This window comes from Magallana gigas, chromosome 5, assembly GCF_963853765.1.
Source record: "Magallana gigas chromosome 5, xbMagGiga1.1, whole genome shotgun sequence".
Taxonomy (NCBI): domain Eukaryota; kingdom Metazoa; phylum Mollusca; class Bivalvia; order Ostreida; family Ostreidae; genus Magallana; species Magallana gigas.
Window position 1 is genome coordinate 52678712 of NC_088857.1, and position 26695 is coordinate 52705406.

The window sequence follows — 26695 nt, forward strand, 5'->3', positions numbered from 1 at the left end:
GAGAAAATGGCCGTCTCTCTGGAAGGTTGAGAGAGAAACTTTAAGACAATAAAATCTTAATAATCGGCCAAATTTGAAATATATTTAGTTAAATAAAAGGCAGAAACATGACATCAATACATTGTGTGGTCCATCCACTCCCTGGAAGCGATACACAGCTCAACGATAGGTAAGAACAGCAGGAAAAGATCAGAGCGAAGAGAACAAAAATTATGAAAATCGAGCATGTGTTGTGAGAACGTCCGGTTTAAATAATAAATTATTTGTGAACATTTCAAGAATTTCATGATAAAAACCATGTAGATCAAATTATTTTAGCGCCTGTAAGTTGTGTATGTTGGGGTCAGGACGTTCCCTAAACGAATATTCCTGAAAGGTATTGGCCAATGACCATACATGGTGAACATATTTATGTATATAACCATTGACACGTCCTCCTACAAGTCGGAGGCCATGTACATTCTGGACGTCTGGTTTCTATTCAGAATTGAAATCTAGCAGTTAAATTCATTATGAAACTCCCAGTCATGATAATTCTACAATTCTACATTGTGTAATGCTACAAGTCTACAGTGTAAATTTATTGAAATCAAGGAAAAATCTGTTTTTCTTGATTTTCAATGTGTCTTTTGAGAGATATATTGTGTCTAATAATTGGTTGAGATAAGAAGAATGCAACTTTTAAATATTATATAACATCTTTTACTAGTTTGTTAATTATAACATCACCGATGATTATAGAGAGAGATCACATATTTTGTTTATCATGAGTCAGAAATCATTAACATCATTTGATTAATAACACAAAGATATTGGAATTTGTGATATATAATTGTGCTCTTGTTGTTACATAATAATAGTATAAAATGACTCATGATAGATTATATAAATGAAGACTTTAGGACATCGACAATTAACATTTAAAAGTTGTTGTTATTCATTGACAAGAGAATATGCAGCCCAGTCACCTACATTTTTGATCTGCAGAAAGTTGATTGAAATTCATTTTGAAAATTCACGTTATTGAAATTATTCATAAAGAGCAATTACTATTTAATAAAGATTCTGACTTCTTAACAATAAGATGTCTGGATGCAGTAAGATGAAATCTGTAATATAATTTTAGGATTAGAGAAGTAGCCGAGAGGATCAGCCATCATGGCTTTAATAGTCCACCTGCCTTCAGCGCCCTCACAAACGTGACAGTCACACAATGCGCAGTGGGGCCCAACTACATGGCTTTCTTGTTGGAGGTTTGTCTGATATCTTATTTTCAGGAACAAAATGCACAATCAATTTATTTGCTTTAATATTTAATGTACATGTATCACAACAGTATGGTTGAGTTGTCTTGAAACAAGAATTTATATATAAGGGAAGCTTGATATATGATCCATAAGTTTATTGTTATGTGGAAAAAATGCATTGACATGAGATAACTAAGTTGTGTAATGTGATAAATAAATATGTTGATGGTTTCAGGATGGGCGAGTCTGTAGACTCTCGTATGGTATTGCTGTTGACAAACTAGATTTGAACAAGTCTGATGGAAAATCGTAAGTTTAAAAAAACCCACCAATGTATTGACAAATTTTTATTGTACACTAATATAATTCGTTGACATTTGATAACACTCATGCCCTTTATTTATTAACAAATTTTGTACGTATTAAACACTTCGTAAATGTTATCAAATGTGTGTTTTTGTTTTGCTGCAGTAAGCCTGTGAGCCGGCCGGAGCGCAGTGAAAGGACTTCGGGAATCCCCAGCAGGAGTAGCTCTTTGGTGGTAGAGAGTCCAATGGTCCTGGTCTCTGATGTGCTGGGGTCTAGTGCAGATCCTCCCACAGGGTGAGTTATATCTGCCTACAGGGTGAGTCTGAAAGTCATAACCTCCCACGGATAAGACAAAAGTCAAATCCTCGTATGGGTAAGACAAAAGTCATATCTTCCTACAGGTTGAGTCTAAAGTAATGAGTCTAAAGTCAGATCCCCCACTGTAAGTCTAAAGCTAGATCCACCCACAGGTGAGCCAAAGTTATATTCAACCACAGGGCAAGACAAAAGTCCACCCATAGGAAGATTCACCACAGGGTGAGTCTACAATGAAATCCTTCCACAGTGTGTGTCATAAGTCCCCACTCCCTCAGGGTTATACCTCAAATTCATTTCAGTTGTTTGATTCAAACCTGTTAGCATTTGTAACTAAGGAGTTTTTCACACTATTGAATAGTAACATTGACACTGTGTAAGATCCTGCCTGGTATTTGTATGTGTGGTCTCTATTTGTAGACGTTGGGGAAGCACCACCACCACAATAACAGGGTCCACCACCACCCGCAGTCAACCGGCCTACAGCCGCATGCAGAGGACTGTTCATGTCAGCCGAGGTCGAAGGTCAGGGGTCATTGTGGGGAGTAGACCCCTTGTGCCTGCATCTGTTGTACCAGAGGATCTGATAAGTCAGGTAAGGGAGTAGCTACTAACATTGTAATGTTTAAATGGGTCTTAAAAGGATTGTTTTCTTCATTACTCAACATTTGAATAATCAGAAAGTCAACTGACATTCTCTTTATTTAGTGTGTTAAAGACAATTTGTTAATTAAGTTACATATATTTTTGGGAACAAAACTTGATTTAGTGATATATGATATACTAGTACATGTGATGAACATGTGTATGACTAACTTGTAGGACATGGTACCTGCTTTTACAATTATTATAATTTGATCTTTTAATATGTTATCTAGATGTGAATGTTTATTTTCAGTGTCAAGTGGTCCTGCAAGGAAAGTCTCGCAATTTGATCATTAGAGAATTACAAAGAACTGTAAGTTTGTTTATCTTAAAAAAATGTTTTCTTTTAAGTCTTAGATTATAAGTGCAGAAACCTTTGTAACAAATCTCCAGATGGTTGAATCAACTGCTGTAATTATGTAGAATTCAGAGAGAGGCTAGGGTTACATGTACAGTTGTGATGGATGGTTGAATAACTGTTTCTTAACATTTGGCAGCAGTTTGACAAAATGAATAATTCTTGATTTAAAAGTTTGAGCAATTTTGAATCTACGATATATCACAATGCTTTCATCATAATTTCACAAGTTTTGGTTCAGAAATAAAGTTTAAGAATGTTTGTTTGAAACCTAAGTTGAACTAAAGTTTTCACTGAGAACTTGGTAAACTATTTGGGCTAAATGGCATCTTGTAACAAGAAATGTAGTTGGTTTGATAGTCAGTACTGTTGCTTAATATTTTGAAGCAATTTGTCAGTATGAAAATATTTTTTGCTGCCTTGTTTCCAACGAGGTTTGGTTTTGATTTTTGACAGAGCTTGGAAATGAACCAGGTGATGAACAATCTCTGGAGAATCTTAACAATGTCAGAACAAATGATATTTCTGTTGCTGCTTTATGTTGCTTTGTTTTGATTTTTGACAGAACTTGATTGAACCAGGCAGTGAACAATCACCTGAGTTTCTGAACATTGTTAGAATATATCATAGTATTTCTATAGCTGCTTTTTGTCACGCTGAGGTGTTGTTTTGATTTTTGACAGAACTTGGATGTGAACCAGGCAGTGAACAATCTCTTGAGTCGTGATGATGAGGGTGAGGTGGAGGATGATGACAGTCAGGATTCGTACATGCCTGACGACCTGATTTCGCTCCTGGACGGTGGGATGCACTCGGAGCACCCCAGCGTCATCATTGACGCAGACACCATGTACAATGAGGACGTGTTTGGGTACTCCACACTCAGAAGTAGGGCGTCCAGCACCCGTCCCAGGCTAGGTTGGTGATAATCAAAAGGGAATCTGTCTTTCACTGAAGAAGCTAAATGTCACAACTGTGGAATCAGTAATATTTGTGGGGTTTAATTTTCCTTAAGTTCATGGATACCTCATACCAAGGAATTAAAATCACCTATGGATAATAAAAACGCAGTCTTCACTAAATACACATGGGGAAAAGCCATTTAATTACATCCCAAAGTGTCTTAAAAATGGTTTGTTATGCAAGATAAGTGGCCCCCATAAACTTAAAAGATTCAACAGTATATGTGATTATTCATTTAAGTACCACACACTGAAAAACAGTTAAATTTAATATATGTTATAATAACTGGTTACCTCAGAGCACCTTCTAGGACAAAGTTAAGATTGTAGCCATCATATTTATTCATTGAGATATTTTTGAGATACCTATGCATGTACTTCAACATATTCATTGCAGGTGACAGGGACCGTGACTTAGACAGAGAGAGCAGGGAGTCGATATTCCGCATCAGAGATCGTAGACGCCTGGACACCACACTGAGAGACGAAACGCTGAAGTCACTGGAGCGTGACAAGGCCGATTCCTTGTTGGAAGGAGAGAACCTGAAAAAACAGGCACTTCCCACACAGACTCCAGTCAACTTTGGGGACGACGTGCATTTCCTGATGGAGAAGGTGAATTGCGTAATCTATTATCTTTACTAAATTGAAAGACTTATATTGACAATCAGAAACTAGTGACTTATTGATTTTTTTTTTTATTGAATATTTTTTTGAAAGGACCAGGATTTTACGGAATATAGATGTTTTCCTTTCTTTATACATTTATTTTACATTTTATATGAAATTAATTTTGCTACTTTAGAATTTGTTTAATTGTTATCAAAATTGTAATTGATAAATGACATAATGAAGAAATTTTCACGTAGACTCTTGTATAGGTCATGATGTCCATTCCAACTGCTTTACTTAACACTTCAATCATTGTAGGATGGAACCCACTCGACCTTCACCCATATTGCTGCTATGCACTCTGACCTGGTTGCTGTGGGAACAGATGGACAGTTGTACAGCTGGAAATGGAATGAGGCAGAACCATACAAACAGCATGATGTAAGATCCACAGAAATGCATTGTATATTACTGTAATTTATGAAATAGATGATAAGAGCATCAAACATGATGAACAGCAATAAGAATACTACTTAGCCTAGTATCTGACTTTTCTCTGGTGCATATATGACTTTGATTAAAGCTGTAGTATATGACACAGCTTGATCACATATATGGAATTAGGAAATTTGTCATGTCAATGCTGAGATGATCAAAAATTAAACTACAAGAAGCAGATATCTACAGAGAATGTGATAGAACTACTACTTTGTAATACTGACCAGTGTTGTGTTGTTTTTACAGAATCCCAGTATTCGTCATCCAAAGGTGATTCCACTCGGTCTACAGAACGAGAGGATCATGGGATTGTCTGCCTGTGGGGTGAGAGCCTCCGTCTTCACTGAGTCCAACAAAGTGGCCACCTGGGTGGATGACACCCTGAACAGTGTGGCCTCCAAACTAGAACACCCAGCTCAGACCTTCCCAGAGTTCCAAACGGACAAGATCGTCTCTCTCCACACATGCTCACTGTACACCTGTGCCAGGCTGGAGAGTAGCGCCCTCTACTGGTGGGGAATCATGCCGTTCGGACAGAGGAAAAAAATGTTAGAGAAAACCAAGAAAAAGAAGAGTAAAGATGGATCTGTTTGCAGTGATATGGCTGCTGGCTCGCTGGTGAGTTAATGGCTGATGGTTAATTCTATTGATGATTCCCAGACTTACAATCCAGTGTTCTAATACAACTTAGTTTTACACTGTTTAAATTGGTTTGATTTTAGTATACCAAAAAATTTATTTCAATGCATTTGTAAAATTAGATTTTGATATAGAAAGCATTTCATGTGCCAGTAATTGAAGTGTCCATTAATTGACCCTGTATCATTGATGCCACAGGTTTGCCTGAGGAGTTCACCCATGTACCACAGTGGAGCCCTGGCCTTTGCCACGGTCGATGGTGTCCCAAAAGTAGGTCAGCTGCTGGAGAGTGCCTGGTCACTGTCTGATACGTGTCGCTTCAAAATCCTCAAACAGACCCCTCTGTAAGTGTACTCATGTACCACCACATCTGTAGGTACTTATATATATCAAAACTGTGCAGCAGATTTCAAAATTGTTGGTTGAAAATATTTCATTTTTTCTCTTATATGATGTGAATTGAAATCAATATCAAAAAGCAAACATTAAGTTTAAGCATTGCAACATTGGGCTTTTACAGAGAACCCAAACCTGAGGTGAAGATTGAGGTGAAATCCTGTGATGTGAAGCCAGACATGCCCCCACCCCCCTCTCCAGACTCGTCAACTTGTAGTGACCATAGCGGCCCCACGCTCATCAGTACATCACTCAGTAAGTATCTTATTTGTACATGTAGATAGAACCATTGACTTGTACATGTATATGCTTCAGACATTGTTTAGTACCACTTTATTATCAGCACTAAAAATTCAACAAGCTAAAACAAAATTAACTAACAAATGTTTAAGGTTGTGAAGAATTTTTCATCCTTCAGAGCTAATAAAGAAGGTTGTTCATTAGTATAAAGTGCTTAACTATATTGTAATTCTTAGAGCGCAAAAAGGCACCAACTCCATTAAAGGACTTTGAGAAAAAGGATGAGGAAAACTGGCCACTGAAAAATGTTATATTTGTGGAGGATGTCAAAACTGTGCCCATGGGCAAAGTTGTAAAGGTAAGAAGAGTGCTTCTGTGTAAGGGGGTGAGACTTAGCAAGTTGGGTAAATAGGCAACTTCTGTAAATTTTCCCAAATCAAGCTACATATATTTGTCAACTGAATGTACTTGTAAGCAACAGTTGGTTTCTCTAAATGTTTTTCACAAGCAAGAAATGATATGTTTATTTACGTGATTCCTTGTATGTTGTCAAATTATCAAATGAAAAAAAACCCAACTTGTACCTTGGTACACATCACAGAGCAAAAACTGGTCCCTCTCTAATAACCTTACTTATAACACCTATCCTTATCTTCTGACTGATAACTTTTGTCTCTCTCTGTTGACTAATTCCCCTTCCTCTGTTGACAGGTAGACGGAGCTTACGCTGTGGTCAAGTTCCAGTCCCGGGATGCCCTGGATTCGGGACTTGGGAGGGAGGACCCAGTCAGCATGCTACAGGACTGTCGGATACTCAGGAAGGACGAGCTACAGGTGAGGACAGGTTATAGAACTATAAGACAGGTAGTTGCAGGTAAAAGTTACTTACATGAATACCTTATTTGAAGTATGAATTCAAAATGTAAGTAATGTGGTTGATTAATCATTATTTTTAGCAAAAACCAACAACATAATCTCATTTAAGTTCAAGGTCACATAGAATAGTGTTTACATGTACAGATATATTCTATACAGTAGGTTGTGTGCTGGTTTAAAACTTTGATATAGTGAACTGATTTTGATTATGAGTGCTTTTGATGGTACAGGTGTTGAAGAGTGCCAATGCCCCCCGCTTGCCTGACTGTTTCCAGAAGACTCCAAAGAAGGTGACCCTGACAGAGAGTGGTCAGATACTGGCAGTAGCTGTTGATTGTGAAGGTGAGGGTCAGAGGTCAATCTATTAGAACTCAGTTATTTGTTTACTGTGGAATCATCATTGTTCTTCGGCCACCAATGTTTGTGGTTATCGTGGGTAACCCTAGCCCATGAATTTCCATCACCACGAACATATATACAAATATTTGTTTAATATTCATTTACAAAATAGAACTTGCTACCAACAAAATTACGTCACCATGAAAACAAAGTATATCAAAATTTTCATCGCTTTATTTTGATAAATTTATATTGTTTAAAAGGTATACACCTGATAGCCAGATCTGGATCACGGCTGAGCTACACCATCTACAATTTGACGACGGGGAAGGTGGAACAGGATGCCACATTTCCGACAGATGCCCAGACATTTCTTGGTGAAAACCGTAGCGACATTACTTTACACAACACAGGAGATGTAAGTTTTGTGCAAAAAAGAACACATGTTATTCACGTGATCAACAAGTCAACTTCATTTTTATAAATAAATTAAGAGAAGACTCTCAATATAAAAATGATTATTTACAATGTAATATTTCATGCTAAATACTAACCTAAGGCCTTAGCAGTTTGTGAGAGATTCAGAATGGTTACTATATATCAGTGTTGATTTATTTGACCTTTGCTGATTTTTGATTGGTTGTTGTTTGACCGTGGCTGACTTTTGATTGGCTATTGTGTAGGAGCTGCTGGTCCAGTTACAGGATGGGAATGGGGCCCTGTACCCCCTGGCCAAGGACTGTGCAGAGGGCATACGTGACCCTCTGTGGTTAAACTTGCCCCCGGTCCGTGCGCTTGGAATCCGGGTCCAGTGTCTGAACCCTGTGGGTAACAACCTGAAGAACAAGGCCTGTGTACTAGTGCTGGCCGTAGAGGTGAGGACAAAATTGTTCAGTCTACATGGTAAAACAGATCTTCAGATAAAAACTTTCTATAGACCAAGGTGCCCTGAAGGTAGACTTGCTCTTTGATAATATTTCAGTTGATGATGTTCACAGTTTACATTGTATCTAATGCACTCACAATCTTAATGTATGAAAACCCATCACCATCTAATGTATATCCAATTTTCTTCATTTGTTGCAAACTTTACAGAAATGAAGAAAATCTGTAAACATTTATATTTGCGTATGTCAGTTTATGCATTTTATAAGATTTTTGAAGTATATTACAACAACATAATTTCTGTTTTATTTTCTGCGATATCAAGTGATAATGAAGATAGCGAATATATATTGTTGTGAAAAAAACTACATATTTAATCATGCATAACAGGTTCAGCCACTTTCTTGCTTTAGCTATTTTACAATGTTTGAAAAAATACTCATTTAAATACAAATGTTTAACAATGACTGACACTTGTTGCATTGTGTGTTTGTTTCTACCTCCAGCACCAGTCCCTGATACCACACATTCTGCGCTGTGACGTAGAGAAGGTCAAGTCCATTCTGTTGTCTCTGGAACAGGAGCAAGGTACGTCTCTGCTGGAGTCACTCTGTCTGTTGAGATCAGTGCAAGCTTAACATACTGTTCAATTTTCAGAGATTTAGTATTGTTACTTAAATTTTCACTTTATGTCCTTGATTTAGGCTGGAGGGAAATTTCATGCATTTAGATTTGATGTTGTTTCATGCAGTATATGTTACTTGTCTGGTAAATTGTTTATGTTTTACTAAGATAATGTTTCTGAAAACTTTAACTCTTTAGATTTAATAATATTGTTCAGACTCTGCTGCTGGTCAGAAGATGCAGCAGGACATTACAAAGGAGCACTGTGATGGGAACAGGAACATCCTCCACACGTGTGTGGCAATGTGTGCCCCCACCTCAAACAAAGACTATGACCAGGGTAAATATACAAAACCTTTAACAACTGGAACTTGGATTTTATGCCAATGATTTTTACCTTACTATACTTGCTATTCAGATGTGAGAAAATTTTGCTACATTCGTTAGAATCTCATAATCAGAAATATTTCTTACAACAAACCAGTCATTAATTAGAAGGACTAGATATTGGATAAATTGTCCCAGATATAGTTAGTTTACAGTCTACAATTGCTGTCTCCTCACAGAGCCTGTCCCACTGTCCACGGCTGCTGCCCCTGGGAACGCCACCACCAGCAGTAGTTCCTTTAGCTCCGCCCTGGAGGCCATTAATGCTGTCAGCAGTGCTGTGGACGCGCTCAACGCCATCCAGTCACGCACCAGCGACCCCAGCTCTAGATGGTCAGAATTCAAGCACTCTCAAATATTCTGAATAGACCTGTGAATTGAATAATTATGTCAGAAATGTGTTAAAATATAAGATATGGTTACACAAAAATGGTTTGTTGTTACAGTGTGAGCCTGAGGGAAATGATGAAGCGAGCTTCGTCAGCTGCTCGAGCTGTCAGTGGTATTGATGTGAGAGAGTCAGAAGACATGTCCATACCCACCCTACAGTGGCCCCCTGATCCCCCACCAAGCTATGACACCCTGCAGCAAGGTACGAAGCTTTTCTAAGTAACCCAGTAGCACTTAACATACCTGTGAATTATTATTTTCATTGAGTATCTGAGCACCATGAATGTTCTGACTATCCAACTATTTTATGATGGGTATAATTAACTCTTACTGTATTGTAAATTCCAATCTTCAGATTTTTAGAAGAGGATGCCTTTGCATCGAAAAAGTTTTAATATCTTTAGCTATAGTCATACATGTAAATAGCATTAATAAGTATAAACACCTCTATCTTTCAGAGCACAACATTTCGCGCCAGTCATCATCCAGTGGTTTGGGTGCGCCCCTGGTGTCTGGGGAGTTCAGCACGGTGTCCATCCCGCCAGTCAAACTGGAGGAGAAGGAGAGACGTGTCAATGCCATGGCCATTCTCCGCCTCCTGTGTGACTGTCCACAGCTACAGCGCCACTTGGTGGAACTGCTCTCAGCAAGGTCAATGGAGCTTATCAATCTGTGCTCTTATTTCTAATGGTCCTTTTGATCTTATCATGTCAACATTTTCATTTAAAGCTAAAAAAATCTTAAACTTCCTGAAACTACGGGAAAATTCCCTGTAAATTATTTTCTTTCAGGATTCCTTAAATTATAAAAGATCCACAAAATTTTTCTTGACTTCTTTTGCAGGAATGCAGATGGTTGCACGGTGTTCATGCAGGCGGTGCGCAGCTGTTCCTATGCAGCAGCATTAGTGGTGTTGGACACTGCTAAGAGGGTAGCCACAAATGAGTCGGGCTGGCTGGACCGTGCCACATTTATGCAGATGCTGTACCCCACAGGCTCTAGTTTGGACAACTCCCCCCTACAGATGTTATGTTGTAACGACACCTGTAGTTTTACCTGGACGGGAAGGGAACACATCAAACAGGTGAGATTAAGTTAATAAAAGGTGTAAAATGAATTCCATTATAAATAGATATAGATAGATTGAGAGATATTCATCAGTTTGCTAATTATTTTGTATTGTTTTGTTCAGGATATCTTTGAGTGTAAGACATGTGGACTGGTGGGGTCCCTGTGTTGTTGTACCGAGTGTGCCCGCGTTTGTCACAGGGGACACGACTGCAAGTAAGTGAAGGACAGAAACAGTGTTCAATAATGGTACTAAACAGCTTTAAAGCGAAAATCAGTATTTAAGAATGGAAGTAAATAAGTACTGGAAGAGAAACAGTAGTTTAAAGCTATTGAATTAGAAGTTTGTACAACAGTTTATTATATAGGTGTTGAGTTATTACATGTATTAAAAACGGACGTTGGTTGGGATTGCAATACATTTTTTATTTTAATATGGAACACTTTAAATGAGTTCATATTAGAAAAAAAATGATTATTTTACAAAGCTTACATTCAAGGGGCTTTTCAAGCAGAGGCTTTTCTTGTAAAATCATTACCTTCTATTTAGGCTGTTTTAGCTGTAATCATAAAGATTGAGAATGTTTTTCCAACAAATTGACACTGATTTACATGTCACTTTAGAATGAAGCGGACCTCTCCGACAGCTTACTGTGACTGCTGGGAGAAATGTAAATGTAAGGCGCTGATTGCCGGCCAACAACAGCCTCGCTTTGAGTTATTGAACCGACTGTTGACAGAGACAGACCTGGTCAAGCTGCCCAACAGCAGGTCAGTCGGATGTAATCATTTGTTAGAGGACAGTTAACTAAAATTGGATTTTTTTATTGATGTTAAATTATCAATGAAACTTTTCTTATTTAAGACATTTTAAATCAACTATTTTTCGATTTTCCCTCTATGTTTTATCAAAAGAGAATTTATTTTCATTATCTTTAATGTTTTAACAGGGGAGAGAACATTCTGCTGTTCCTGGTACAGACCGTGGGTAGACAGCTAATTGAACAGAGGCAGTACCGCCCAAACCGATCACGGGTCCCCACCTCCAGAAAGGCTATCCCCCAGGATCCAGGTTGGTATACCTATAAGGCCTTTTTGTCACATAGTGTTACATGTACTTTGGAATCAAGGGATTTGTGATGGCTGTTTTCATGGATTTTATTGGTAATACTCAGCCATGAATGATTATCCACTACATCTTACGAAATGCAATCATTTTTTATGATGAGCAAAATAAAAATCGCAAAATTACCCCACCCCCCATTACATTTGAAAAACTTGCCAACCAAGTAATTTGGCCATCATTATTCCTAATGATCCCACAATAAATAATTATTGAACAAGTCTGAGGGAACTTTTAATATATATAAATCTTGCAAACAACCCCATAACTTAATTTTTTAGTATCCGATCATATCAATGTAATGTGTGATTAAATAAAATGGTTACCATTATCTGAATTTGGAGTTCCCTGTTTATAAGAAATATATCGTTTTGACTTTAGATGCTGAGATGCCAGAGCATGACCTTGAACCTCCACGATTCAGTCGGCGCTCGCTGGAGCGTATCCTAAATGATTGGACAGCAGTCAAGTCCATGATCAGGAGCGGGATGAAGGGAACCGTTTCACCAGACGTAGTATACGAGGACCAGCTATACCTGGACAGTCAGAGTGGGACAGCCAGACTGGACAAGTTCACCCACACCTTGCTGGTCAAGTGCAGCGTAGAGGTGAGAAAAGTGCTCATCTGTTTGATAATCAGTGGCTAAGCTGGTGATAACTAACTCCCATAATTGCATAACTCTTTAACTGTCCCCTTATTTTTAGTTTTTTATGTTACCAGATGCACTTTTTACTGTCTTATTTTAACTTCACTTGCTTTTAAGCTCATGTTTGCTAAGATTTACTTGTTTATTGCTTGTAGATGAAAACTTTCAACTCTTGTGATGAAAGAGTTATATTCAAAAATATTCTTAATACATTAACATGTGTGAACTTGCAGCATATAATGAAGTGTGTGTTCTCTGTGTATTTTACAGATGCTGGATACCTTGTTGACCACATTAATCAGAGAAATGCAGAACGACAACGTCGAGGGAAGGAAGGCGGAGGCCAGGACCGTGACTCGCAGGTTTATCAGGTCCGTGGCCAGGATCTTTGTTGTTCTGAACATCGAGATGACACCAGCAACAAACAAAAAGAAAAGGTAAGCACCTCTCTTTAACTTATTACCAATGATTGCTTTAATAATTATTTATAGATTTATCTTGATATAAAGCTCAGTATGTAGATTTATCTCTATATGAAACTCAGTATTTGGGTTTTTATATTAGTAAGTTTATCATAATAACTCGGTATTAGCAATTAACATTTGCTGATCCCTTCACAGTTCCAGCATCACAGCCTGCCAGCCCCTGGTAAGATGTAAGCGAGCATTCAATGCGCTGATCACTATTGCTATCGAGGAGCTGTGTGAGATTGCCGATTCTCTGATTGCCCCGGTCAGGATGGGGGTTCTTCGCCCCACTGCCCCATTCACCCTGGCCACTGCTAACATTGACGCCATTCAGGTATGTATTCTGGAATTAAGTACATGTTCTAGCTTTTTGGTGTGATTTACTGTTATGGAGTCTGTACGTTGATACCATCTCGTCAAGTATATGCAAAGATATGCCATGTAATTTTGACAAAATTTAGGCAAATGTTATAAAAAAATTTTAAAAACAACTTTATGAAATGTGTTGCATTACTTTCAACAACTGTTCCAAGTCTTATAATCAAATAATCTTGATATTACACAGGGAAGCGAGGAGATTTTTAACATTGATCCCCTGCCCCCCAGGTCCCACCCTGCTGACTCAGAAAACCACTCGGTGTCCTATATCTCCCACCCCCGCATCTCCCAGAGTGAGGCCTCCCAGAGGGGCGGTCAGGATCGGGAGGACGATGAGATGATGCAGCAGGAGGAGGTAGGATCACCACTGAGGGCCGAGTGATGGTCATTTAACCAGTGTAGAAATGGACTGAGCTCTAACAGATGCAAAAGGCATCAGAAATCAGCAGATACATTAATCTTCTTAACCTTTATATACCTGAAGTCTTATTTGAAATGACCTTATCTCACTGGTATAGTTTGTTGAGACAGGCATTTAAGAATTTACCATTTTATAATTTACATTTTGGGCTGTTTTGATTAAAGCAAAAAAATATTTGATATGAATTTAATTTGATAAATAAGAAACTTATGAATGTGCAACTTGTAGGAGGCTGCAGAAGGAATGGGTGGTGACGATGACCAGTCGGATCACGAGGATCGAGATGACCACCAATCGGAACACTCCGACCAGGACCAGGTGGACAATGAAGGAGGTCAGAAAATTAAAACAAAACTTGCTACATAGACTCGTTATTTATCAATAAATACTAATTGTTCTGTATCAATTGTGGGGTGTCCTTATGCACAAACTGGAAGATATGATGGCATCATTTGACTTGATTTGCTATCTGAGCAGTAATAAACTGTCACAACATTAGGCATTTAGCAGGTCGTTGTCCTGGAAACTGGTCTGTATCGAGTGGTTTGTTTCAGGTGCTGCTGAGAGTGACATGGACCTTGATCTACTGGCCGAGTCAGAGAGTGACAGTGAGAGTAGTCATAGCAACCAAGACAACGTCAGCGTGCAGCGGAGTGCTGTTACTGCGGCAACAGCAGGATCTGATGCAGGTAATGCCCTTGTTTCTACATGAACTAAATGTAATGTATGCAAAATTAAGTGGATGCACAATGAACAGCTTGTCTTGGTTAAAGATTATCAATCAGCTATTGATTTATGTTTTTATGTTCAGGACTGGGAAGTTTGGCCCACTTTTCTGAGGATTCCGGAGAATCGTCCAATCAGGAAGAAGATTACGAAAGTGAGGGTGAGCAGAGTAATGAAGGAAATGATGCAGACGATATAAATTACATCGATGAACAGCTGGAGAGATGTCATACTTCAGGTCCTTAGTGCATTTGATTCAGTCTGGAAAAGATCTTAGTTATTGTTTACCACATCAGGAAAACAGTAATTAAGATTGGGTCCTATGAAATAAGTTGTATATTGGTTTTATAGGTTCACATGGACAGAGGACACTACAGGCTCCCCAGACCATGCAATGGGCCATCAGACAGAGGGAGACCCCCGCCGCCCGACCCCCACCTGCCTCGGGAACCACTACCACCACAGGTCAGTGACCTGTAGGGTCGTCAAATATCATGTCATCAGTGTTTGTATTGTGATTGTGTGAAACTAGCTTGGACAAAGTATTTTCACAAAAAAATTGTAAAGGGGAAACACTTTATCACTTTTTCCATTTGTACATCATCTTTTTTATTAGCCCATTCATAGATGCATCTATTTTGACCTTTTATAGTAAAGGTCAGGGTTACATTTATTATTATTTATACTATAGATGTAGACAATGATATTCTATTGTAGGGGGAACTGGTGGTCTGATTTATATTGACCCTGCTACAATGAGGAGAACCAACACAGTTACCACGGCAACAGTCCACCATCACCAGGAGAATCAGGTCACAATGACGACCACGGCCAGTCAGCTGGCACGGGCCTTCAGTGTGGTGGTCAGGCAGGTGGCGGACCTGTTGACTATGATACAGGACTACAACGCCCTGGCTCCCGGCCTGCCCAGAGTCCTGGAGATTTCTGACCAGGAAGCAAGTGATTTACAGGTAATCTGTATGAGCAATTTACAATGTCATGGATTGCTAATTTTTACAGATACATTTCTCTAAATTAGTTGAATTTAATAAAGTTTTGTTTTATTAAATGAAAAGAAAGTTAATTCATAGAAAATAAGCCTCACAAAATAGAAGAGTTAACAACAATGAAATACACAAGTTAAAATATGTTATATGAACACAAGTATGAATGTTTTATTAGCACATACATACAATGTAAAAACCTTTGTGTTGTATATGAAATCAGAGACTACATATCCACTAATGTCCATGTTTTAACAGTGTTACACAGAGATGCACCTCTCTCTGACCTGGGACTGGTTGATTGACATCATGGACTCCACAGAGGCACAGTTAAGGTTTGGTGCTGCCCTCTGTCACACAACAGACCCAGCCAATCCAAATCATCCGTTCCACTCCAATTATGTCCGGAACCTTAGGGAGCGTACCAACCGTGAGGAAAGCCGGATTCTGCAGGCTCTTGACAGGCGCAGAGCCCGGTTTGGTGCTATTGGTGAGTGAATGAAAAATGGGTATACGTACTTAATTCTGCCATTCAGCCGTTTTCCATCAAATCGCAAGAACATAAAATCGCGAGTGCTGATTTTTTATCAATGTTTCATGTAGTTTACAATGTACAAAAAATAAAAGCAAGATTTGAAATTCCACGAGAAGCACCTCTTGTGATTTTACGCAAATATTAATACCTCCTGTTTAAATAGGAATCTACAGTATAAGTACTCTGGTTTTTAATTTTGTTGTAACTGTAGTACAGTCAACCATTTTTTACTGTGATGATCTGAGTTGGGTCAGTTTTGGATGTAATCAAGTGTAACCACTTTTTAGGAACTGATGGTAACCTAGCTCGTCGAGAATTCCTGAATTACGCCCTGTCCCTGATGAGATCTCACAACGACGAGCACGCTGACTCACTTCCAAGTCTGGATATCTCGTCCATGAGACATGTGGCCTATGTGTTTGATTCCTTGATTTATTACATGAGGAGTGGTATTGACACAGATGCCGATGTCTTCAGGTTAGTTTTAGTGGTTTGTAAAAATTTAAAAGTTTTGTCATTGATTCAAGAAAACAATTTATAGAACTATTAGAAGAGAGTATTATGAATCAGCTATGAGAAAGGGGAATCAATTTATGGTTAACATTTGTAGAGATGGAATATCTGTCATCTCTTGGGATCATGATGAAAATGAGAATGATGAACATGATGAGGACCCAGTTACAAATATGTCCATGGACAATGAGAGTGTGGATGGAGAATCGGATGTCACCACCAAATCTGGCAGGAAACATCCATTCTTCCATCGATCTGACTCCACAACCTTCCTTGGCTGTCCTCCACCAGATCCATTTCAAACTCCATTGGTACAGGCTCTTCCATTGGCTGATCAGCCACATCTCCTCCAACCAAATGCCAGGAGAGAAGATCTGTTTGGAATGATTCGTCAGACTGTGATACCTTTTAGGTCATCATCCGATATGAAGTCTGCTCAAAAGATGTCTGGCAGCAGAAACCAGTTTGACAAGCTTCCAATCAGAATGGCTCTCTCTGAGCGTCGCCCGGGCAGCTGCTTGATTCAGCCAGGGACGTTACCCATGGCAACAGTTCCTGCCCCACTGAATCAGCCCGGACCTTCTCATCTTCCGGATGTAGCTTTCAGCAGTGCTAGTGTGATAGTGAAGCCGCCCTCACAAACTTTGTCCACTCAGATGGCTGCCAGTCAGCAAAGTGTGGACACTAATTTAGTCAGCAGTATTCCTCTTCCAGGACAGAGTGCAGAACCTTTTAAGTCCCATGAAATGTTAAATCAAGCCAGTGTTATTGTACATTCCAGTGGTGCCCAAGGTCTGCAGGTGCCTGGACCAGCTTATTCTGGTTCCCCCCTCCCTGACCCCCGGTACGTACCAGGGGACAGGCGTGCTGACCAAGTCAGCCAGGCCAACACCCAATCATCATCACAGGACAGGAGCCTGGACACCCAGTCCCCGTCTATGGGCTCTCTCCCCACAGATTCCTCTGGGACCTCCTTGATGTCCGGGGTTACAACACAGTGTAGTACTGGTGGAACCTCGTCCCTGGCAAAGAGTAGTACAGAGAGCAGTGGAGTGTCCATGGACGCCTTACAGGGAGCTATGATGGAGTCACGGTCCCTACAGTCCCTGTCCTCGGAGAGCATGTCTGACTCCGCCCCCTTCCCTGACCAGACCCCAGGGCCATCCACCATGGAGATGGCTGACCAGAGACCCCAGTCCTCTAGCGATGGACCCTCCATGCAGGCCAGGTAAGAGGCCATCACCTGTCAATGCATTCTGAGAGTTTTTACCTCTTTACACAAAAAAATTTCTTTTTCTTTGATAGGACTTATTTAATCTGTTTCTTTTTTACTTGTATACTGTATGTATCTTTTAAGGGGGATGCTAATACATATATTTTTACATTTAAATGAGACATGCATATTTTCAATGTCAAGCATATCCACATTACTTTGCAACTTAGATAATATGCATGTACATGTACATCTGTAGAATTGTCTTTTAAAAATAGAATTTTATTCTCAATAACCATGTACAATGAATCTGTATTTTTCTGCAATAACCAATTTTACTGCTTTTTTATTCTGTTCAATATCACAAAAAGGTGAATAAAACAGAAATTTTATCAGTTATTATGCTTTAGAATTGCAAAAGAATTACTTTTGAAAGAAAAAATAATTAGAAATAAAATTTAAAAAAAAATCAGTGTACTTAATTTCTACAAAATTTGCAGTATGGAACCAAAAAAGGAAAACCAGTGCTGTATGACCTTTAGAATAACAACATTTTTGATAGACTGAATACACTGAATTCTGTTTTCCTATTTAGCTACAATGACTCTCTGCCCCCAAGCTCTGTGGACAATGGACTAGATCTTGTGGGAGCTCATGAGAATGTGTGTAACACGGTGGACATAGAAACCTCAGCTGTCCCCCCAGGTCTGGGACCTGTCAGGTAAGACAGCAGTCTACACTCTGGGTGGGATGAATGGCTCAGAACGAACTTTAATTGCTGACTTGTATCTATGTATGATAATTAAGTTTACACTTCCAACAAAGCCATGAAAATATTTAATTTCTTCTTTGTGAATAGTGCATTGAAAGCATTCAGAGCCAGTTAAATTAAGTACATTGCTAATGATCATCTTAAAGTTTCAACTTTATGTACATTTAATGTCAATTATTGCAGGATGAATCCTCTCAGTAATTTGGTGTCACATGACGTGTTGCTGGGCCGCTGGCGCTTGGCCCTGGACCTGTTTGGGCGTGTCTTCTGCGATGATGTGGGCTCAGAGCCAGGGTCAGTCATCAGTGAACTCGGGGGTTTCCCTGTCAAGGAAAGCAAGTTCCGGCGAGAAATGGAGAAAATCCGAAACTCTCAGCAAAGGGACATCATTTTAGATGTAAGAGTTTTGTTTTTATCTCTGTTTCAAATTTGTTTTATTTTATTGTTTACATGTGTAATCACAATCAAATTTATTTTATTTTAATTAATATATCAAAACAGAAAGAAGTCAGCTATCTTGAAATAGCATTTTGTTCATTTGTGTAAATCAGGTGGAGAGAGACAGAAATTTGCTGATCGTGCAGTCTTTCAAACAACTGAACACTCAGTATAACAGGAGAACCAACACTAGTGGTCCCCCACTGGCTGTACATAGGGTCAAGGTCACCTTCAAGGACGAGCCAGGGGAGGGAAGTGGAGTCGCTCGGAGCTTCTACACTGCCATAGCTAACGTAAGATAGGTCTTTTTAAATAACGTTTCTTTCTAGTAATATGATTGAGTTATATATAAGTTAGGAACAAGTTGTGAACAAGTTGTAGACAATTTTTTTTAATATCAACAGGCTGTTTTGTCGCAAGAGAAGCTTCCTTCCCTGGACGGTGTGCTGATTGGTGGCAAAAACCTACAGTACAGTATGTACATTTATATGATTGATTAAAGTAATCGTCAAAATAAGAGGCCAGTCTTTTCCTTCAATGAAAAAGACTGCTTCTCGAATTGTGAGCTTTGCATTTGATGATATTATGTGTTATGTAGATTTACTACAAAGAGCCAGATCAAGGGAAAGGGAGAGAGAGAGACAGCGAACCAGTCTACGTAGGCAGAGGAGCAGGGAGAGGGATACGCGGCGTAACCTGTCCTACGATGCCCCGCCCTTCTACATGCCAGCCGACGCTCCTACCTCCAACAATAATCCAAGCTCTGCTGGACCGCCATCCTCGGACTCCAGCTCGGATGGGGCCCCTGACACAGTGTCACAGTACCGCAGACAGCTGGGGGAGAGGCTCTACCCTAAAGTCCGGGCACTGCAACCGGTAGGAGGCCCTGGTTAATCTGTTATGTATTGATAAGCCCAAAGATTAATGAATACTACGTTTCCTATTTCAAACTCAAAAAAATGAATAGGCTTCTTAGGCAGGAAAAAATTGGGTTGTTTTTTTTAACATTTGAATTGTTATTTTTAAATTTTGCCTGTCAGACAACCCTTATGAAACATTTTAAATACATGTACTAAAATCACTGTCTTTACTCATGACATAAGTGTTTTTCTTAAATGTAGAGGAGTTGATTAGTATAAAAAGTAGAACTCAAAATTAATCAAGAAAATTTTCAGTGAGTTAAGATCTAACTGATAATCTCTATATATAATTTAGGGTTTGTAAAGGAACAGGATACACTAAATTCAATATCTTGGCCTTATCTGTAAGACACATGGAATGCAGGTTCTTGAATGTTTATAGATTTTTTTCCAATCCTTATCTTATTAATGGCTTTGCAGTCCCTGGCACCCAAGATTACGGGGATGTTACTGGAGCTGTCTCCCGCCCAGCTGTTACTGATGCTGACATCTGAGGAGACACTGAGACAGAGGGTGGATGAGGCTGTAGATATCATCATGTCACATGGGAGGTATGTAGATATCATGTCACATGGGATGTATGTAGATATCATCATGTCACATGGAAGGTATGTAGATATCATCATGTCACATGGGAGGTATGTAGATATCATCATGTCACACAAGACATAGGAAACAACTCTAGTGGCATTATGCTATCTTAAGGTGGTATGGGACACTTCCATGTTGTGACATATTGTTTATCGAAATAAACAATAAAATTAAGTGCAGTTGTATAAGTAGTTTCTTTCCCAATATTGTCATCTAACAGCGTAGCGCAGTGAGTTAGAGTGTTTACTACGAATCTGTAAGTCATGAGTTCGAATCCCACCGTGGGTTTTACAATTTTTACCTTTCAAATATTTTTAAAAGCTATTTTTTGGTTAAATATCGTAAAATTTGAAAATTCTAAACAGGTGAAAGTATTTGGTTATTATTTGGTTACTTGATTAAAGCTGAACTCTACACGCAAAAGGAATTGTCCGCCATATTTTTTCTTTCATCACCAATGTCCTTTCAACCCCTATATAAGCAACAGACCTCTTAACAGTTCAAATTATTTTGCTTCAGAGGTCTCATCTGTGTGGATGTACATTTTACCTCTCTGTGGTACTTGGTCGCGATGAAATTATAAAATATTACAAACTTTCCAACCCGGAGAATACTTTTATCAAATAAACAGGTCAATGCATTATTTACAAACAGAATATGCACATAAAATGAGAAGTACATGCACAAATCTAAGACCACGAAAAGAATACTGGGGTTGGCCACGAGTTTCAGGTGTGCAATCATGTGTAATGAAGTTGGAGGGTTAAATACCTCTGTTACGGTGCCTATTAATGAGCGGTGTTCAGTTTTAATCTTTAGCAATTGTTAATTGCCATTTAGATTCTTTGTTCATTATATAGGATTGTATGATTGTAGAGCTGAGACAGGAAATGTATTGAATTATTATTTCTATTGCTGATTCTTAAGTGTAGAAAATAAATACTGATATGATAGTTGATAAATCTGATGATCATGGTGCTCATTTAAGGGAGTTGAGTGCAGAGGCCCTTTTAGACTTGGACATCTTTAATCTGTCAGCCAATGACAAGAAGAAGAAATCGACAGAGCGTAAAGCGGAAGTGGAAGAAGAGGAGGAACTGGAAGATAACAGTCCACTGTTCTGGCAGCCCGGAAAACGGGGCTTCTACTCTCCCCGCCCAGGCAAAAGTGCTCCTGAGAGGCTCAATGCATTTAGGAATGTGGGAAGGTACTTATTCAAAATACAGTATACACAGATCTGTTTTAGTCTTCAAGTCTGGACTTTGCTATGAAATGGGGAATTGCATGGTTTTTGATGTATTACTAACCATGAAAGATACTACATGTTCATGTGCAAATTTGACACAGTTCATTTACATATATATATGTGAAAGATAAATGAAACTGTTTTGATTTTAAATTTTTAGAAACAATTAAATATCATTGGAAAGTGTTTGTCTTGCATCGATTGTGATGATAAATAAAATTTTCAGTAAGAAATTTTAATTTGTTGCAGGATAATCGGCCTTTGCTTGTTACAAAATGAGATGTGCCCACTGTTCCTGAATCGCCACGTCCTGAAGTACATCCTGGGCCGTAAGATTGGCTGGCATGACCTGGCCTTCTTCGACCCAGTCATGTACGAGAGTCTCCGACAGCTGGTCCTGGACTCTGAGCACAAAGACGCCTCCGTCCTCTTTGCTGCCTTGGACATGAACTTCTTTGTACAACTTGGAGCAGAGGAGGTAAAGACTTTTAATTTTACAGGGGCTTTGCAAATGGAGCCCTTTCATGAGGTTGATTTGTAGATATATTAAATAAAAAGAAAAGCATATGGAGCTTTAATTGCATTGTTATTCTTGTGACAGAGTCATTAGTGTAGAATTTGTATGTCTGGATTCTTACTTTACTAGCAAATTCTGTCTTTGATAAGTGAAGTTTTCAAATTTTAGCACAAAATGAAATTAATTGAATAGTACAGTAAAAATATATTCATGTTATGTTTTTTGAACATGCCATTTCAAATTTTTCATGCGAATAGAATAGTCTGTTTTAAACTAAAGAGGACCATGTACTGATTATAGGGTGGGGAGGAGGTGGAACTGATCCCTGGGGGTAATGATATTGAGGTCAACGCCCAAAATGTCCATGATTATGTGCGGCGCTATGCAGAGTTCAGAATGACCAAAGTTCTGGACAAGGCTCTCAAGGTAATTCCCATCTTCTTCAGTCTGTTTATAGGAAAAACAACCATAAAGAGGCTTTAAATTTATTGATTTTACTAAAGAGCGTTCTTTTTAATAGAGCTAAAAATCAAAGCCTTTCTTTCGTAATTGTGAGAAAGACATCAACTTCAAGGAGCAAAAATAATTATTTAATAAATAAATATATACGAAAGTGTTCTTTGTAATTAAAAGATATTTCTGATAGTTATCTAACTAACACTTTAATATGTTTTGACATATGCAAGGTATTGAAAACTGAAATATATTCAGAATCGTATTCTTGTTTCAGGCCATCTTTAAAAAGTTGTTTGTTTGCTCTCTCTATTATTGTTCTCCTCAGCTTTTAGCTGTACTTTATTTTTGTAACAGCACATAAAGCTGTGCATGTTTGACTATACATTATATTTTTTACAGCACAAAAGCACATAAGCTGGATGTGTTTGATTCTACTTTACATTTATTACAGCACATAAGCTGGATGTACCTGACTTGACTTTACATTTGTTACAGCACATTAAGCTGGGCGTGTTTGACGTAATCCCCAGTAACTCCCTGGAGGGCCTGACTGCCGAGGACCTGAGACTCCTGTTGAATGGGGTAGGAGACATCAATGTCCAGACCCTCATTAGCTACACCTCCTTCAATGACGAGAGCGGTACGTGTCGCAGTGTTAGAGTAGATGTAGAGCAACGGTGTATTTTAAAAATAAGTTTTTGATTCATTTTTAATTTTCTACGTCAGAGGAAGTAGGTGTCCTAGAGAATATCAACATGGTCACTCATGTGAGAAGGTCAAATTCAGATTGTTGGGAATCTGCATATTGATATTCTTTAATTTAATAAGGGTGTCACCCTAGTCCAGACATGGTGACAAAGAGTCATTTTGAATTGTATACAGTGGAGCCTCAGTTATCCGGACGCTTTCGTTCCCAAGTTGAATCGTCCGGATAGGTGAAGCGTCCGGATATCTGAAATGTGTCTATTGTTGTCATGATTGATAATGTATTTGTATGCAATGGCTCCCAGTGTTGATGCTAGTTTTTTTTGCCTTTCATACCATATAGCAACACATGCTAGAGTGAACGTTTTTAAGAGATAAAGAACTCTGCTTTATTTTATTATTTTGTCATGAAATATTAACCGGACAATAATGATAACCGAATCTAGCTGAATTCTTTCTGTCCAATTGTGATATGTGTGTGATACACTGTTTTTTCGCAATTTTCCAATTTTTGAAAGAGATTTGGGAAGTCAGTGTATTTATACAAGCTACTCATGAGGGTCTAGCACGTAAAAAAGGTGTGAAACTTAATTGACAGGGGTAATCTTTTGTACTGAGTAGGGTATCATCAAATTTTACCGTCCGATTAAATGAAGCAAGATTAGTAGTAAATTAGTGTTTTGTGGTAAAAACAGACCGTCCGGATCCGAAACGCGAAATTCCGGATAAATGAGACAAAATAACGTATAAAAAATATGTTCCCAAATAAAATCGTCCGTAAACTGAAGCGTCCAGTTATCTGGCGTCCGGATATCTGAGGCCCCACTGTACCTGTATATAAGAACCTCTGATTGTAATGTTTTTCAGGTGAGAACAATGACAAGGTGCAGAGATTTAAGCGATGGTTCTGGTCCGTTGTGGAGAAAATGAACAACCAGGAAAGACAAGATATGGTAAGACTTAATTACTAATTACCTGCTCTTGTTAGGGTGGAGCACAGGGGCTGTGATGGGAGGAGGATAGATGAATAGGAAAGAGGTGTTCATGATTTGGGATTGTAGAAATGTGTAAAACTTTTGCAAAAACCACATTCTAAGTTAGGACTTGGGAGTATCACATTTATTTAATGTTTCTAATCACATACCATAGGAAGTTTGATGCATAATAATCAGGGTTAATCCATCTAAAATCTAAAATATTATTGGTTCAACTTGATGATCTCATATAGCTATTTTTTAAGTACTGTAAATTTGGTTTAATAATTTTTTTTATGTCAAACTATATAAAATGGCTTATGAAACATAGAGCACCTCTCATAATGCTAATGCTTCTAATTCAAGGATTAAGAGCAATATTCAGGTATGAGTTGATTGATGACCTCCCATTGGATCTATTACAGGTGTACTTCTGGACATCCAGTCCAGCTCTTCCTGCTAGTGAGGAGGGATTTCAGCCAATGCCCAGCATCACAATACGCCCCGCGGACGACGACCATCTTCCCACGGCCAACACCTGTATATCACGGCTATATATACCGCTGTATTCATCCAAGGTGGTGCTACGCAGTAAAATCATCCTGGCCATTAAAACAAAGGCATTTGGATTTGTGTAGCCTCGGTGTGTCTGACTCACATTTCATATCTCTATCAGTATGACACATGCACACATTTGTGAGAATAGGACAGTTATTGAGATTTACTCAGCACTGGAGGAAAGCTTAGAATGAATAAAAAAGTACTTTAAAGATTTTACAAGGTCTTACCTTTGAAGAAATCTTCAGTTTTTCATAGAGAAAAATGAAAAATACGTGTTCTAATCATGGTGTTCAATATCTTTTTTGTTTTAAATCTTATAAATGTAATATGTGAGTCTGTGTGCTTGTATGTAATCTGTGATGTTTGTGTGTTTATGTAGAAAGCAAAGAGATGCTGATGATAATTGAATAATGTATCGATTAAATCTGAAAGAATCCAGACTTGTTGTCTTTGTTTTCCATTAGCAGAGACACTATGAAATAACCCCGTTTGTATAGATGCAATAAAGAAGCCCTCGGTTTCTCATTTAAGCCAAACTTAGCTCATAAAAAGGCCCCATTACGCAGGTGAATCTAAACCCTTAGTTTTCGTTTCACCCGATTTGCACACCTGAAACTTGTTGCTAGCGGCGTTAAAAGAGAAATATCATGGCGGACAATGTTTATTTATGAGTAGTGTGTTCAACTTTAATAAAGAAAAGGTAACAGTATGTATAAGGGTTTTACCCAAATTTTTTAGAAACAAATTGTTCAGAAAAAAATTTCATTAACGAGAAACGGAAATACTGTATTGAGTGTATGCCTCGGAAATCTTTCAGCACATTGTCTGTAGTCCGACTGTAGACACTATGAATCTCCCAAAATTTGTGAATCAATCAAAGCTTACAAAAACAGGAAACTTCAGTTCTTCCATATTCTTTGTTTGATGGATACAACAGCCCCTTAGCTCGTAGCTTTTAACATAGTGAACGTTATATTTAAAGCTCTTAACATCTCGGGGAATTTTGTCGCGTTACTAAAGTATGATGCAAGAAAAAGTCATTTAAATGTATAGTGATTATGATTTTATTTAGAAGAATATAAATAAAGCATTTATTTTGGTGTATTTATATTTCTAAAATCAACAATTCATATACATTAAACTAAAGATATTTATTGCAAATTCACAAACAAAAACGCAAGCATTCAATTGAAATATCGAATTTTAAACTATATAATCCATATAGGCCTACATTAAACATATATATTTTATACACACAGTATATATATTTTTCCAAATTCACAAACAGAATCACGTCTTCAAATATAAAATGAAAAGTTATTACTTTGTTACTATAACATTTTATAGGCTTGAAATGTTTGAACAACAACAGGATACAATCGGTTACATAAAGAATAAATAAGAACATGAATTTACAGGTTATATTTGTATTCAAATCAGCAAATTGTCAAGAATGCATGGTTGTAGTTTTTAGCTCATCACTTTATGTCTGCCTGTCTGTCCGTCCGTATGTTTACATTTTCGTCTTCTACATAACCACTTGCCCAATTTCAACATAACTTAGCACAAAGCATTATTGGGTGAAGGAGATTCAAGTTTGTGGAATCATTAAAATTCGTGGGGGCCAATTTTCGTGGATTGCTTAAATTTTTCAGGTTCGAGGGGACGTAATTTCGTGTATTTTCGTATACATACAAA

At 38.3% G+C, this 26695-nt stretch overlaps 1 protein-coding gene across 2 annotated transcripts; it reads left to right on the forward strand.

Annotated features, from left to right (window-relative positions):
- LOC105325526 (E3 ubiquitin-protein ligase UBR5) lies at nucleotides 1–25437 on the forward strand. 2 transcript variants are annotated; one of them, XM_034447044.2, is made up of 50 exons: nucleotides 1–169; nucleotides 1127–1253; nucleotides 1483–1556; nucleotides 1719–1850; nucleotides 2292–2466; nucleotides 2770–2829; nucleotides 3558–3792; nucleotides 4234–4451; nucleotides 4767–4889; nucleotides 5193–5564; nucleotides 5784–5929; nucleotides 6106–6236; nucleotides 6458–6579; nucleotides 6933–7055; nucleotides 7328–7439; nucleotides 7700–7854; nucleotides 8120–8311; nucleotides 8828–8909; nucleotides 9163–9285; nucleotides 9512–9665; nucleotides 9779–9924; nucleotides 10181–10373; nucleotides 10566–10806; nucleotides 10915–11006; nucleotides 11415–11561; nucleotides 11741–11862; nucleotides 12295–12521; nucleotides 12831–12997; nucleotides 13181–13361; nucleotides 13593–13760; nucleotides 14055–14160; nucleotides 14381–14515; nucleotides 14638–14790; nucleotides 14904–15017; nucleotides 15270–15523; nucleotides 15815–16046; nucleotides 16379–16568; nucleotides 16702–17832; nucleotides 18413–18538; nucleotides 18773–18986; nucleotides 19141–19320; nucleotides 19432–19501; nucleotides 19626–19903; nucleotides 20368–20498; nucleotides 21527–21745; nucleotides 22034–22262; nucleotides 22602–22727; nucleotides 23253–23397; nucleotides 24330–24415; nucleotides 24862–25437. In XM_034447044.2, the coding sequence occupies exons 1-50, from the start codon at nucleotides 108–110 to the stop codon at nucleotides 25072–25074; spliced, it is 8934 nt and encodes a 2977-aa protein (XP_034302935.2). In that variant the 5' UTR covers nucleotides 1–107; the 3' UTR covers nucleotides 25075–25437. The 2 variants fall into 2 exon arrangements, with proteins under 2 accessions (XP_034302935.2, XP_065942454.1); XM_066086382.1 differs by having other exon boundaries at nucleotides 14638–14712.
- The last annotated feature ends 1258 nt before the right edge of the window (nucleotides 25438–26695 follow it).

Coding starts and splice junctions, on each gene's coding strand:
- LOC105325526 (XM_034447044.2), top strand. CDS start 108: ATGACATCAATACATTGTGTGGTCCATCCACTCCCTGGAAGCGATACA. Junction 5,565..5,783: donor ATATGGCTGCTGGCTCGCTG/GTGAGTTAATGG, acceptor TTGATGCCACAG/GTTTGCCTGAGGAGTTCACC. Junction 16,569..16,701: donor ACAGATGCCGATGTCTTCAG/GTTAGTTTTAGT, acceptor TAACATTTGTAG/AGATGGAATATCTGTCATCT.